A 14,291-nucleotide genomic window follows, 5' to 3' on the forward strand; every position below is an offset into this window, starting at 1 on the left:
CACATGAAAAACAAACCAGGCTAAAACTCTGAAGTCATCTAACTGTAATGGCATTCTACCATGACTGAGATGTTATACTTAAAGGTCAATTCTTCAAAAAGCACATGCAAAACAATTTCTTTTAGCATTTCATTTTTAAAACTTTATAACACACACACACACAAATCCAGAGAGCAGTATTACAATGTACACAGCAGTGCTAACATGGAGCTGTAACCATTATTAGTATTTTGCCATTACCCAGACTCTTGAGTAAACCGCAGCACAGATCTCAATACTTCAGCAGATATACAATATATAAGGAACAATATAGTAAATTTAACAATGTGACACTATTATCTATTTCCCCATCCACGTCTTTAGACCATATCTTTAAAATACTTATTTTTAAAGAAAATCCAGTATTTAGCTTGTAAACACTCAGGCACATTATCCTAGACAAGCAATTAAAAACCAGCCTAACCAAAATCAGCACGATTCACCAGGCAACCCCAGGCTCGGCTCCAAAAGGAGAGAGCCGGCCACCAAATACTGTCCTCACACATCTGCACATGTACAACAGCACACACCTGTCCACAGCAGTAGGAAAGAAAACCTTTTAATACAAACACCCCAAGTGAAGAAAACAAACCAACCAAGCATGTGAATACGAAGTATTGTGATGGAAACACTGCCTCTACCTGAATTTCTTGCATACAATTCTTAACTACTATGTGATCTGAATACTTTCTTGTGCAGAAGAATAACAAAAATTTTTTTGCATAGAATTTATATAGAAATAAGGAAAAGACAAACATGTACCATTAGATAAAGAAAAATACAATCAATCTTTTCTAGCTTCAGTTAAAATTTGTAATTAATTCTATAGCTTTTATTTTATCTTAGTATAACCAAATAGTAGGGGAAAAGTCTTAAATTACTCATAAACTTCTATGGTGGGAAATAAGTAAAACAATTTACATATATTAATAATATATAAACTTGTTTTATCTCACTTGTTTCCAATAATTTCAACAAATTAGCTATGCTTTAGAACAGGACTCCAAAGAAATTGAACTTACTACATACGCTTGGGTAGCTCACAGAGCTTTGGAAACACTGTTAGTCAGTGGACTAAACATCATGACACCATGTAAACGCTTCCTCAAATTTCTCTCTTGTTCCTTTATTTTTATCCCTTCTCCAAAGTACTTTATGTTCCTTAATTAATTCTGGTGTGAAGCCTCATGATTCACAGCCACCCTAAATAATCATTCTAAATTCCAAAGCCAGAAAAAAAAAGACAAACCCTTTTGGAAGGTTCCATTCTAACTTATGCCCTATTTATCCTCTGCAAGTATTAAAGCCATAGAGCTGCTCATCAAGCTAGTTCAGCATGACCAATCCCCACCATACCTTGCTTGTGCAGTTATCCTGCAAATGAGAGCATTTAAAGGAGAGAAAAGGAACATGGGATAAGCCTCTGGAATAAAGGGAAACCAGAACACTTTCTAGAGACAAGAAGAGATTAAATTCTTTTTAGTGATTCAAAGGACCAGTTAAATCAGTGCAAACAAAAACTACCTCAGGTCTTAAAACTTAAATAATCAAGACCATGAAAATTTTGGTTTAGCTCTAATCTGTCAGTATTGCAAAAAGAAAGACCATTTAATCTACATATGCATTGTAGAGACAATGATGGTCTGTTAAGATTACAATGGCTGAAACTTACAGTGTTGCTGCTGTCTTCAGGCGGTAGCACTACAACACAATGCACTGGTTATAGAAACACTGGTGGACACAAACCTATCCTGCCAGGCATGGGACACACCACTCACCATTATGATCAATGCATGGCATCTGGTGATCGAGACTCAGGCCACATTACATACTATCTCTCCCACTGTTTTAGTGTATTCTGTCTACTGACTACAGTGACAAAGTCAGCGAATGGCACATTTCTAAGAATGCACTCATCTCAGGAGGTGATACTTGACTGTACTTTAAGAATATGTATTATTGGCTTCTACATCAACATCATTCTACAAAGCCACATTGTTCAAAATACTCCAAAAGTATGTCTCTAGCATGAAAGACTATGAGGGAAAACCTACAAAGATACATTTGGTTATTATGAGGTGTAAAGTAAGGCTCAAAACCTTCACGTTTTAGGCCTCTGCTCTAGCGTCAGACAGCTACAGTTGTTTTCAGTCTCCTTTCAGTACACATTACATCACACTCTAGCGCTACCTGAAAAACTGTTTAAATCACGTAAAAAGGCCAAAACTAGCACAACCTTCATAAAGAAGCGCAGTATCAGCAAGCTCACTTGCTGAGCACACACTTCTTAAAGTGAAACAGGAAACTTACCACCTCTGCCAAGGCCGAGATGACTTTGCCCAAAGTTGTAAGAGACTTATTAATATTTGCACCTTCCTAAAATAAACACCAAAGATAAAAATTTACAACAAAGAATTCCTACAAGTATACACCACTCATAGTGCTACAAGGTGAGTCTGCCTGCTTCTCTACCACGTAAGTTCTAAAGACTCCGGAGCCTTTGGTCTTCCCTCTGCCCGCCTGGTAACACACACCCATCTCCCAATCCTATCTGCTTCCTGATGCTAATGCTGCAGAACCTTACAGAAGCAAGCCTTCCTCACCACCATGAAAGGCCTGTCCTTGTTCAACAGTATCTCCGTCAAAGTCCAGACTTGCTCTCACATCTGCATCTTGTATATCCTATTCTCATTACTGTCTCTCCCATCTGGCCAAACTCTGCCAATTTCTCCAAATATGATATAACCCTCAATCATGACCATAAAGTCTTTTATATTTTATTTTCTAACTTATCATTTCTTTGAAATTACAGATCAATGGTTTTTTCCATTAAAAATTAAATTTAGATTAAATTAAAGTTAGGTTTGTATGTCTCTGGCGCACTTCTGCCATTGATGGGTAGTGTGCTTGACCAGCCCACACAAGCACCAGGACCACAGAAGAGACAAGGGAGCATCGTATGCCTACAATCGTAACACTCGGGAGAGGGAGCAGGAGGGTCAGAGTTCAAGCTCATTCCAGTTACAGGTTAAGTTCAAGGCCAAACTACCTGAGAACCTGCGTCAAAGTAAATAATATAGAGAATGCCTCTATAAACAATATATAAATTAAATGATACAGCTATCTCTTGATAGAATTTTATTTGTAAAACTAGGCATTATGTAGATTCGGCCCCTAGCCATAGTTTTAGAGTCATGATACAAGACCCTGACCGACTGGACCACCATACTGAAATAAATACCTTCAGTCGCGTTCCTTTAGCACCGGTGGAATCAGCACGTTCACTTCCGGCTAGATCCACCAAGCTGATCTTACTGACCTAGGTGAAGAACAAGAACATGAAAATTAAAAAGAAACAAGCTAGGTGTGGCAGCACATGACGGTGATCCTAATACTCAGGAGGCAGAGGCAAGGGGACCATCCATGAGCTCAAAGGCAGTAGTCTCTGTAGAGTGATGAGTTCAAGACTTAAAACAAAACAAAACAAAACAAATAGTAATCCTCATACCCAGAAAGCACAGACAGATGGATTTCTGTGAATTCTAGGCCAGCCTGGTCTCAGGCCGGCCAGGGGTACATAGAGAGGCTGTGTCTTAATAAACACTGACCTCTGTATGTACATACACACATAACACATCCACAGACACACACATATTAAACTGGCATATGAAACACGAAGCACTGAACAACTGGAGCTCTTATATACTTCTGGCGTCAATTGATTATTTTGAAAATTGTTTAGCTGTTTCTTAGAACACTAAGTATGTCTTTAATCCCAGCACCCAGAAGACAGATGCAAGAAGATCTCTGTGAGTTCAAGGCCAGCCTGGTCTACACAGTGAGTTCCGGGACAGCCAGGGCTACATAATAGAAAGACCCTGACTCAAAAGACAAAACGAAACAAACAAAAACAACCCCCCAAAACAGAATCTAAACACACATGCACCACAAGACTCAATTCTACTCATTTAAGTATTCACCAGTATAAATAAAAATCAAATTGCCAGCTGTGCATGGTGTGCATAACCCGTAACCCCAATACTTGGGGAGAGGGGCAAGAGAATCATGAAGCTGAGTGAGTTCAAGGTCAACCTGGACTAAAGAATGAAACACTACTCAGAAAAATAAGAAACAAAACAAGCCTCCACACACATGTACACAAATCTCATAGGGCCAAATTACGAGGCCAAATTAAATAATGGAGCAGTTGCAAGCAGTGGAAAGGAACCACCTAGTGCCGTAACACGAATGAATATCAAAACCATCAGGAGCAAAAGAAAATGAGCAAAAAGAAAAAAACATATATATATCATGTACATAAACTATACTAAATGTAAACATAAACTAATATGTAGTGACAAAAGCATATTAAGAACTGTCTGGATGACGTAGAAGAGACAGAGAAATACCACAAAGTCATGAAGCAACTTTTTGGAGTAACAGAAATTCTCAGTATGCTAATTATTTCTCATATGTAAGCATCCATCAAAAATGGCCAAATATTATACTCTGAATATGTATAGGTTATCATACACCTTTATAATTCCTCAATGAAATTGTTCAAAAATTTTCAGGACACTCTGGGCAAAAGTACTGAAAAGGGATAACCTAGGTTCAATTAGCTGAAACAAAAGTTTCTACGTATAAAATGATCCTAGCTTTTAGTGACAGCACTGTCAGAAAGCACTCACCTGACAAGGCAGAAGGCAGAGAATCTGTCTAACTACCGTCTAGATCCACAGCACAATGGTGTAGCACTCATCTGACAGAAGAGAGACCCTAGATTCTGAGCACCCTACCCCACTCCACCCCATCTGAAAGAAACCTCAGATTTTAAGTTTCATCACCATAATTATTCTCATCAGTTACAATGACAGAATTAACAAACACTGAGTGGCTACTTGGTGCCAGACACTATTATAGGCACTTACCCTTCATTAATATTTAATCCTTTTAACAACTCTCTCAAGTTGTTACAGAGGGAGAAATCAGAGGCACAAGGAGTAAGATAATTTGCTAAAGGTTATGTAACTAAAAAGTAGCAAAGCCAAGTCTCAGGCAGTTTCATTCCAAGCTTGGTAACCACTTAACCACTAAAGGAATGAGAAATGACCCACCCAAGATGGCTACAGCTTGCCTAGCCTGTGCTTCTGTCCTTGACAGCAGAAAAAGCCACAGCGACAAAGGAAACCAGGGGCTAGGAATGGCTCAACAGTGGTGTCTGCCCACCACACAATGGACTCTGAGTTCAGTTCTCAGTAACAAAAACCACCAAGCAAACGAAGAAAGGTATTTACACAGCACTAGAATTGCTACAGTCATAGAATCGCTACAGTCATTCCCAGGAACGAGGCATACTCAGCGCACCTGTTCACCTGAAGATGTCGCTGCACTCACTTGATCAATGAACACTACTGTTGTCTAGTCAAGAAGAAAAGGTATTTTCCCCCAACAGAACCACTTAACTGTTTTGCATAAAATATACTATTTTCCCAAAGTTTTACATTTTCTTAACTGTGTTTTCTATCTTTAAGCTCCATGAAAGACCCAGCACACTAAAAATTGGTGTAGGGAAAATGGTGAGTAGATAGAAACCTCTCCCTTTAAGGGACAGAACAACACTGATCCTGTCCAAACCGCAACAAGTGAAAGGACGCTCTCTACAAAACCCCTTCACAACCTAAGGGATCAGCAGTCTCCCACCTTCTCAGTAGAAAGGTTCGTCTCAGGATCCTGTTTCTTCTGGGTAAAGACAATGGTGAACACAGCGTGGGAACGGCTGCTTGTCTCGTTCATGTTGGTAGCTGCCACCGTCCTAAACAAACCAAAGGTGACAATTTGACAAGAGAATTCTTCCATGAGAGTTACAATGAACAGCAGGCTCTATACAACCATGCGTAACAATCACACACAACAGCCTTTACCTCACTGAGACCAGAAGACTGTCACTCACACAGCTGCTCGAAATGCTGTCTTCTCTGTGAGCACACCAAGTTACCCCACAGCTCTAAAGGCTCCGAGCGAGCATCAGAATCACTTTGCATATGCTGGCTCTCCCTTTAGTAATCACCGGAGCATTTAATTCTTATTCTCGATTGGCTCGTTTATTACAGAATCAGTTACCTCATCTAGACATTAGAGCTAACATTTTACCATAACTTAATCAATACCTAAGAGTTAACCAAAGTTCTGACCTGTTCCAACAAGGCAGCATTTTAATGAAAAGACAGCTACTTAATATACTGCAGCCTGTACCTCTCCAGCATAGCAAACTCAAAGGCTCTACAACTAAGACAACATTCATGGCCACAAATTTTGCTTCAATTTTCACACTGAAAATGAAAGAACTTCAAAATACTCCAAAGGATTAACACTGGTCTATGTATTTGTTGGTCTGAGACCGGCCATCAGTCTATGTCCTGCTGTACCTGGCTTTGTTCCCAGCGTCCATGAGGTCAGCAATGTCAGTGTAGGAAGTGACTGCCAGCTTGGACAGATCCTCCACATAGGGCCCAAGAAGCGGGTGTTCGCGCACACGCAAATTACCCTTGTTTTTGGGATTCAGTAAATCTCGTACTCTCTCACAGTAAATTTCCATGTAGCTCACCTAGGAACATTTTATTAAAGTAAATCAAAGGATCTAGAAAAGATACATACACATTAAATACTTTTTCAAAGCTAAACAGTGATGTAGACCTTGCAAACTCAGTATTCAGGAGGCAGAGACAGAAAAAAGCATGCATTCAAACTCAGCCTAGACTAAAAAGAGGAGATTCTGTCTCATTCAAAAGCAAATTCTCAAAAGCTGTACAATTCTAGGTCAGAACCCTATAGTTCTGAGTCATTTATTCTACTGACAATGCGTGCAGATATCATGTTGCATGGGTCAGAAACAGTCTTTCTCAAGAAGGAAGAGGCAAACGGGTACACATAATGGCTATTTTTCTTAGGCAGAAAAAATATATTTTAGTAGAGGTTTTTTAGTGTACCTTCTCTTTTGAAGCAGGGTCTTTATAGCTAAACCAGGCCTCAAACTTTCAATCCTCCTGCCTTGGCCTCCTAAACACTGAAATTACAGGAATGTACCATCTCACATAGTTTTACTGGAATTTTAAAAATCCATATCACCATCAGTATTGAGGCTTAAAGTGAGGTTATTCCAAGAGTCTGGAAATTAATATTTCTATCCCTTTTTCTTATTTACTTATTCTATATACATTGGTGTTTTGCCTGCATGTATGTCTGTGAGGGTGTCAGATCCCCTGGAACCAGAGGTTCAGACAGTTGTGAGCTGCCATTTGGGTGCTTCTAGTTGAACCTGGGTCCTCTGGAAGAGCAGCCAGTGCTCTTAACTGCTGAGCCATCCCCAGAAATTAATATTTTTATCACAATTAAAACCAACTTAATTAAAATTAAATTGAAGAAAACAACGACTAATTGTTTTGTTCTGCATGTGTTCAGGTGGGCACACACATGGACATGTGTAGATGCTAAAGGTTAATCTCATCTTGGGTGTCCTTCCTCAGGTACCACACACCTTTTTTTTTTTAAAAAAGAAAAAAAGGGTCTCTCACTGGCATGGAGCATCTGGTAACAGAGCAGAGGGAACTGGGTATGCCTGCCTGCTCGGAGCTTTGATTTCACGTTCACATCACCATCCTGGCTGCTTTACAGCAAACACTTTGATCTGAGCTGTCTCCCCTGCCCAGTAATTAATCCTTTAAGACTGACCACAGTGCTATTAACTATGGATAATGTATCCACCAGAAGGACAGTGGCTTACGGAAGCCTCTATGCATGTGTCCCATCAACAGGACATTCCTATGGTGGTGGTGAAGGAATCATGCTGTAACTTCCTAATCTGAAGCAGAACTTGTCCAGTCAATTCCCTTTCCTCTAATCCCTTGCTCATCAAATCATCAGGATTCCCACAAAAAATAATATGTTGGTGTACAAAAGTGAGTAGTTATTCCTCATAGAAAGTGGTAAAGCAACATGTTGCTTACATAAGATCAGTCAAATGAACTTTCCTCGAGTCTGAACTTTGTGCAAATATAAGCAACTGTTGAATGCTCAGCCCCAAGTGAACATGTGCATCACGCCATCCAAGGTTCAGGGAACACAGTGGAAGAGGTCAGAATGACGTAAGAACTGGAGAAAGGAGTACCATGTTGTAAAATTCTGGCTTCTAGGCATGGCATGGCCCCTGTACTCATGAACTCACAAGGTCTACGATGTCCTGCACAAGACTGTACTGTTAACATCTGAAATGGGAGGGACGGAGTTCACAAATCTCCATCCCTCTCTGAGAATTCACAGGCAGTTGAGTTGCTAGAAGGTAGGGCCCAGGAGGCTCCCTTCCTCCCTGAGGATGTGCTTAAGGGTTGCTAAGGAAAAAAAGACATTTTCTTCAGCAATGAAGTTGGTGGTAAATTGACTGGGCTTCTGTAAATAATACAGGAGTTACTGTATCTCCTGGATTCACTAGGTCACATCCTTCCCCAAGAAGATATGAAGGAAGGACTAGTTCAAAAATAGAGGTTCTGTGAAAATGGAAGGAAGAAAACAAAGGGTAATAAGAGAGACTATGGCCGGGTGGTAGTGGCGCACGCCTTTAATCCCAGCACTTGGCAGGCAGAGGCAGGCGGATTACTGAGTTTGAGGCCAGCCTGACCTACAGAGTGAGTTCCAGGACAGCCAGGGCCATTCAGAGAAACCATGTCTCGAAAAAGACCAAATCCCAAAAAAAAAAAAGAAAGAAAAGAAAATATGACACATTATATATGTTATTATATGCTAATAAAAAATAAAAGTATAAAACATACATACATATAATGGAGGTTTTTGTTTTAAATGGGATTGTCAGATTTTTACTTATGTATATCTGGTATATGTATATTGGTATATCTGCTTGTATATATCTCCCAGAGTGCAATTGCTGGAAGAGGCCAGCAGATGGCATCAGGCCTCTAGAGCTAGAGTTACAGACTGCTGTGAGCCACTTGACCTGGTGCTAGGAAACACACTTGGGTCCTGTGGAAAAGCAGCAAGCACTATTAATTGCTGAGCCATCTCTCCAGCCCCAGTAACAGTGTTTTTCTTTTTACGTTTTTATGTGTATATGTGGTGTGAAGATGGGTGTGTACTGTGGTTCCATGTTGAGAATCAACCCATCTTCTATCATTCTTCCCCCTTATCCAGAGGCAGGATCTCACGATATGAGACAGAGCTCTCTGATACGGTTTGTCTTATTCCCTAGCTTCCTTGAGATCCTGTCTCTGCCTCTGACTTACAGGAGGACTACTACCTACTACCTACTAAGCATTTATAGAGGTTCTGGGGATCTGAACTGTGGTCCTTACGCTTACACATAACCAAGTATATTAACTACTGAGACATCTCTTTAGCACCTACAATGGAGTTTTATTCAGTCACAAGAATGAATAAAGTTAAATTAATTGTAGGAGATAGGTGTAACTAGAGATCAGATTAAAAAAAATAAACCAGACTCGGAATTTTTAAAGTCTAACTGTGGTTCTCCATCCTTTGTCTGCTTCAGTGCTGGAGACAGAGTCAGGGCCATCGACAAGCAGAGCAAGCACTCTGATGCTGGCTGTGTCCCAGTCCAAGTCTGGCTTTGAAGGATAGATCTGTCCTCCATAAAGCTGTAACATCAGTCTTTAAGCACATGGATCTGAAGTATGGTAATTCACAGCGTGCCACAGAATGATGCTTCCTAAAAAGAAGACTCTTCTGCATCACAGCTCTTTGGGCATACAGAAATCGACCCTTGCTTTTCTTAATTTAAAAATTTTAAGGATACACTTTCAGAGCCTTTTTCTGTCATTCTACAGTGTGCTTCTACACAGCATTTTAAAAGATCAAGTGTAAGCCTGGCAGTGGCAGCATGAGCCTTTAGTCCTAGCACTCAAGAGGCAGAGGCAGGCAGGTCTCTGTTAGTTCAGGGACAGCCTGGTCTTTGTAGAAAGCAAGTTCCAGGACAGCCAGGGCTACACACCTTGCAGGAAGAGCTATATGGGTCCTAGGAATAGAATTCAGAGCTTCTGCAAGTGCGGTTTTCATTCTTACCTCCTGAGCATCTCTCCAGCCCCATATGGCAAAGATTTAAAAGTAAAAACACTAAGTATTTTAAAAAACACAGTGGTTGCCAATTTCTCCTAGAAGAATGAAAGCTGCTATGACTGCTTTCTTTCTAAAAGGTCATTTGTCAATCATATCACCTGATACATAGTAATACCCAAATTATACAGAACTCTGAACAATTTCTTAATTGCAACATTATTCAATAACATCAAAACTTAGAAACAGTGTAAACCCATGAAATTAAGGGAATAGTTTATGTGAACAGAAACAAAGTCACAACTGAGCCATTTAACACAATGAGTATGACAGTGTAGCTGAGGCAGGGAGTTCCCACTTGTAATTCTAGCACTGGGGAGGCAGAGGTAGGCAGATCTCTCTGAATTCCAGACCAGCCTAGTCAATGTTCCAATGTTCCAGGATACCTAGGACTATATCGAGAAACCTTATCTTTAAAAAAAAAAGCAACAGGGGCCCAGTGAGATGGCCAGTGGTAAAGGCCTTTCCTCCAAGCTTCACAACACGAGTTCAATCCTTGGATCCACACAGTGGAAGGAGAGAATCAACTCTGGCAACCAACTTCCATTCCTATATCATGGCACTTTATTGCATATGCATGCACATACATAAATACACATGATAGATCGGATGGATGGATAGATAGATAGATAGATAGATAGATAGATAGATAGATAGATAGATAGATAGATAAGAAAGAAAATAAATGAAATTTTAAAGAAATAAGAGAGGAAGGCTGGACATGGTAACACATATTCTAATCCTAGCACTCAGTAGGCAGAGGCAGGCAGATCTTTGTGAGTTTGAGGCCGGCTGGTTCTACACAGTGAGTTCCACCTACACTGATACACTAAGACCAGGACTGGGCTAAGAGACCCTGTAAGAGAGGGGGTGAGTGGGAATGGAGGAACAGGAATACAAAAGTCTCTAGTTTCAATAACAGCTATACTCACCTCTACAGAGTAAGACATTTCTTCATTACAGTTGTCATTGATCTTCTCAAAAAGTTCTTCACACAACTAGGAAAGCAGAATGAAAAGAACTATGAACAGTCCAAATCAGACCTGCTACATTATCCAGTGTTAAATGGATTAATTAATAAGATATTCTTTCTTTTTTCTCTCTCTAAATGGACATATCATACACTTCAAAGAATATTTTAAATAAAAAATGGTCTGATAAGCTCCTAATTGTTATTCTCCTTCAATAATAGAAAACTGATCATTTCCTTAGGAAGAAACCCCCATTTATCCAAATCTGATTTTTCATACTGTTCTCACGTAACTAGTAATACATCACCACAGCAACAACAGTGACACAGAATGAGCACCAACTTATGGTTAAAGACTTGACCGTAAGGCCAGCATGTGGTGCTGCACATCTTCAATCCCAGTACTTTGGAGGCAGAAGCAGGGGTTCTCTGTGAGTTCTAGACAAGACTGCTTTACATACTGAGTTCTAGGACAGCCAGAGCTAAATAGTGAAACTGTTTCGAAGGACCAAAAAAGCAAGCAAAAAACAAAGACTTAACTCCTACATTATTTATCACAATCAAAACTACCAGTCTAAGGAGTGTATAAGGTGTGGGGCTCAGCTGGTAAAGTACTTGCCTAGCATGTTCAAAGCCCTGTTTAAGGGATACCCACAACCCGTTAAACTGGATGTGACAGCGCACACACAGACACAGACACACACACAAGAACAACAACAGGAAATAAAAGCACGTTCTTTAGACCAACATTTCCTAAGTATTCCAACATTCAGAAAAAAGCTTTAAGAAAAAGCTGAGAACACTAAAAGATAGGATAATATGGCAGTGCAGAAACAACAATGTTTTAGAAAACATTAACTTTCCCATCATAAAGTCTATGTGTGTACCTGTTAATCTTCCCTCTTGGTAGTGAGCACCTCTAAGGGAAGTAGACAGGTCATCTAGCTTAGTGCCTTGCATATCAGAGGCTCTGAATATATTTTTGCCGAATAAAAAGCAATGTGAGACAGAAAGCACTGAAGGGCGCAGATGCTAACACTCGGTTCTTTACCTGTGGGATGATTCCAGCTTGGCTCTCTTCTTGTTTCCCCATCATCGTGTACGATTTCCCGGCACCAGTCTGCCCATAGGCAAAGATACAAACATTATAGCCTTCAAAGGCATGTAAGAGCATTTCCTTTCCAATGTCATTGTACACACGATTCTGCGATGCAAAACAGGGATCTTCAGGCTGTAAAGATCAGCAAAAAAGTTATGGCATGTTACTAATATTCTGTCCTACATTTGACTGCTTTCATATTTTAAAAAATGTTTGGAATCAGACTAGTCTTTTAAGCTATGCTACACATTGTTAAGAACCTTCTACGTATCTTTTGTTTCTATTTTATGCAGACATAGAAGACACTGTAGAGGCTAGAGCTCCATGACTTTCTTCAGTAGAAAACGGGAACAGACCAGAGGTCAGGCTCACATACAAGCTCACTCTAAACAGTGTGGCTGGTTTTAATAAATACCACACTTTGGTGAAGAGCATTTTCAATTCCTCCTCACAGAATAGGAAAAACTTAAAATGCCTAAGAAACAGAAGCACAGAAATGGAAGCAAACTCAAGTTTAGAAGCAGCCTTTAAAAGTCAGAAAGATTTGGTTCTTCATTCACTAAAGGTGTCAGGGAAGAATGAAATACTTGATTAAAGCAGATGCTTTATTCTTTAGGTAGTATTCTCTGTATCAAAAACTAAACCCAATGCTGGTGCAGACACATAGTACTGCAATTTCATCACTGTGAAGGAGGAGGCAGGAAGGCGAGGAACTCAAGGTCAGCCTCAGCTCTACACACTGACTTCAAGGCCCAGTGAGACCCTGTCTCGGTTTTTCTCCGAAGGTTTTGTTTTTTGTTTTTTGAGACAGAGTCTCATTGTATAGCCCCGGCTGGCCTGGAACTCACTGAAAGAAATCCACCTGCCTCTGCCTCCTGACTGCTAGGTCTGAAGGTGTGGGCCATCACACCAGGGCTTCAAAATAACTGGCTTTAAAAATTAAAATTAAGATAGATTAAGAGGTTGGGGATACGGCTCAGTGGGTGAGCACTTCTGTGAAAACACAAAAGCCTAACTTAGAACCCAGTACCCATGTGAACGCTACCTGCAGTCACATGTGTCTCTAACCCTAAAGTAACTCAGAAGTCATCAGGGGGATCCAGAGGTCACTGACCAGACAGTCTAGCCAGTAGGTGGGTTACAGGTTCAGAGAAACCCTGACTCAGTACGGTGGCAAGTGACAGAGAGGGACACAGACCCCAACCTCCAGCTCCCACATGTGCACACGTGCACCCACACCAAACCCATGTGTGAACAAATGCATTATGTTCCTCCTCCCCCCCCACCCCCAGACAGGGTTTCTCTGTATAGCCCTGGCTGTCCTGGAACTCACTCTGTAGACCAGGCTGGCCTCGAACTCAGAAATCCGCCTGCCTCTGCCTCCCAAGTGCTGGGATTACAGGCATGCGCCACCACCGCCCAGCTGCATTATGTTTTAAATGACCTCTGGACTGTAACTAGGTTGAGGAAGTCAGGAACACCATCCATGGCTGAGGTTAGCCTAGGCTATCCAGTGAGCATATCAACGCCAATGTGGGCAAGGAGAGTCTGTCTTTAAACACAAAACCAAACCAAAACCCAACAGCTCCCCTCAAACACACATAGAGAACTCATGCTTGAGCAAAATCACAAAGTTAGAATTGCACCTTGGAATAATTAAGGATAAAAGAAGTCAAAGAAGGAAAAGGGCAGCAGTAGACTCACCGAGGTGTGAGACCAGTAGGAGTAGTCAAAGCTGAAGGACTTTGGTGCTTCCTTTGGGTTCTTTGGGTTAATAATACCTACAGAATAAAGATATTTGTGTTAAGTTTTTCAAGCTCCTATGTTTACATCCCAATCAGTACATTTATACTATTGAATCTTAACGGCACAATCAAAAACAAAAACAAAAAACACAAAGGTTTCATTATTTCAGAGAGCAATTTATACTGGAGAACACACACACACATATACACGCGCACGCACACACGTGCACACACACCACAACACTCATTTGGGTGTTACCACTATTCAGAACAGAGCCTAGTATGTAACAGCTTCTCA

The 14,291-nt window shown here is 40.6% G+C and overlaps 1 protein-coding gene across 4 annotated transcripts in view; it reads right to left on the reverse strand.

The window, feature by feature from the left end:
• Kif1b (kinesin family member 1B) overlaps positions 1-14,291 on the reverse strand; it is a 128,155-nt gene that overhangs the window by 84,622 nt on the left and 29,242 nt on the right. For all 4 annotated transcript variants that reach the window (XM_052178171.1, XM_052178169.1, XM_052178168.1 and 1 more), the window contains exons 3-9: positions 13,953-14,029; positions 12,201-12,380; positions 11,112-11,177; positions 6,468-6,646; positions 5,743-5,854; positions 3,281-3,358; positions 2,350-2,415 (exon numbers count right to left, since the gene is read on the reverse strand). In XM_052178171.1, the coding sequence (XP_052034131.1) occupies positions 2,350-2,415; positions 3,281-3,358; positions 5,743-5,854; positions 6,468-6,646; positions 11,112-11,177; positions 12,201-12,380; positions 13,953-14,029 (758 nt within the window). The remainder of the gene's footprint in view (positions 1-2,349; positions 2,416-3,280; positions 3,359-5,742; positions 5,855-6,467; positions 6,647-11,111; positions 11,178-12,200; positions 12,381-13,952; positions 14,030-14,291) is intronic.

The sequence above is a fragment of the Apodemus sylvaticus genome, chromosome 3 (assembly GCF_947179515.1).
Source record: "Apodemus sylvaticus chromosome 3, mApoSyl1.1, whole genome shotgun sequence".
Lineage (NCBI taxonomy): Eukaryota > Metazoa > Chordata > Mammalia > Rodentia > Muridae > Apodemus > Apodemus sylvaticus.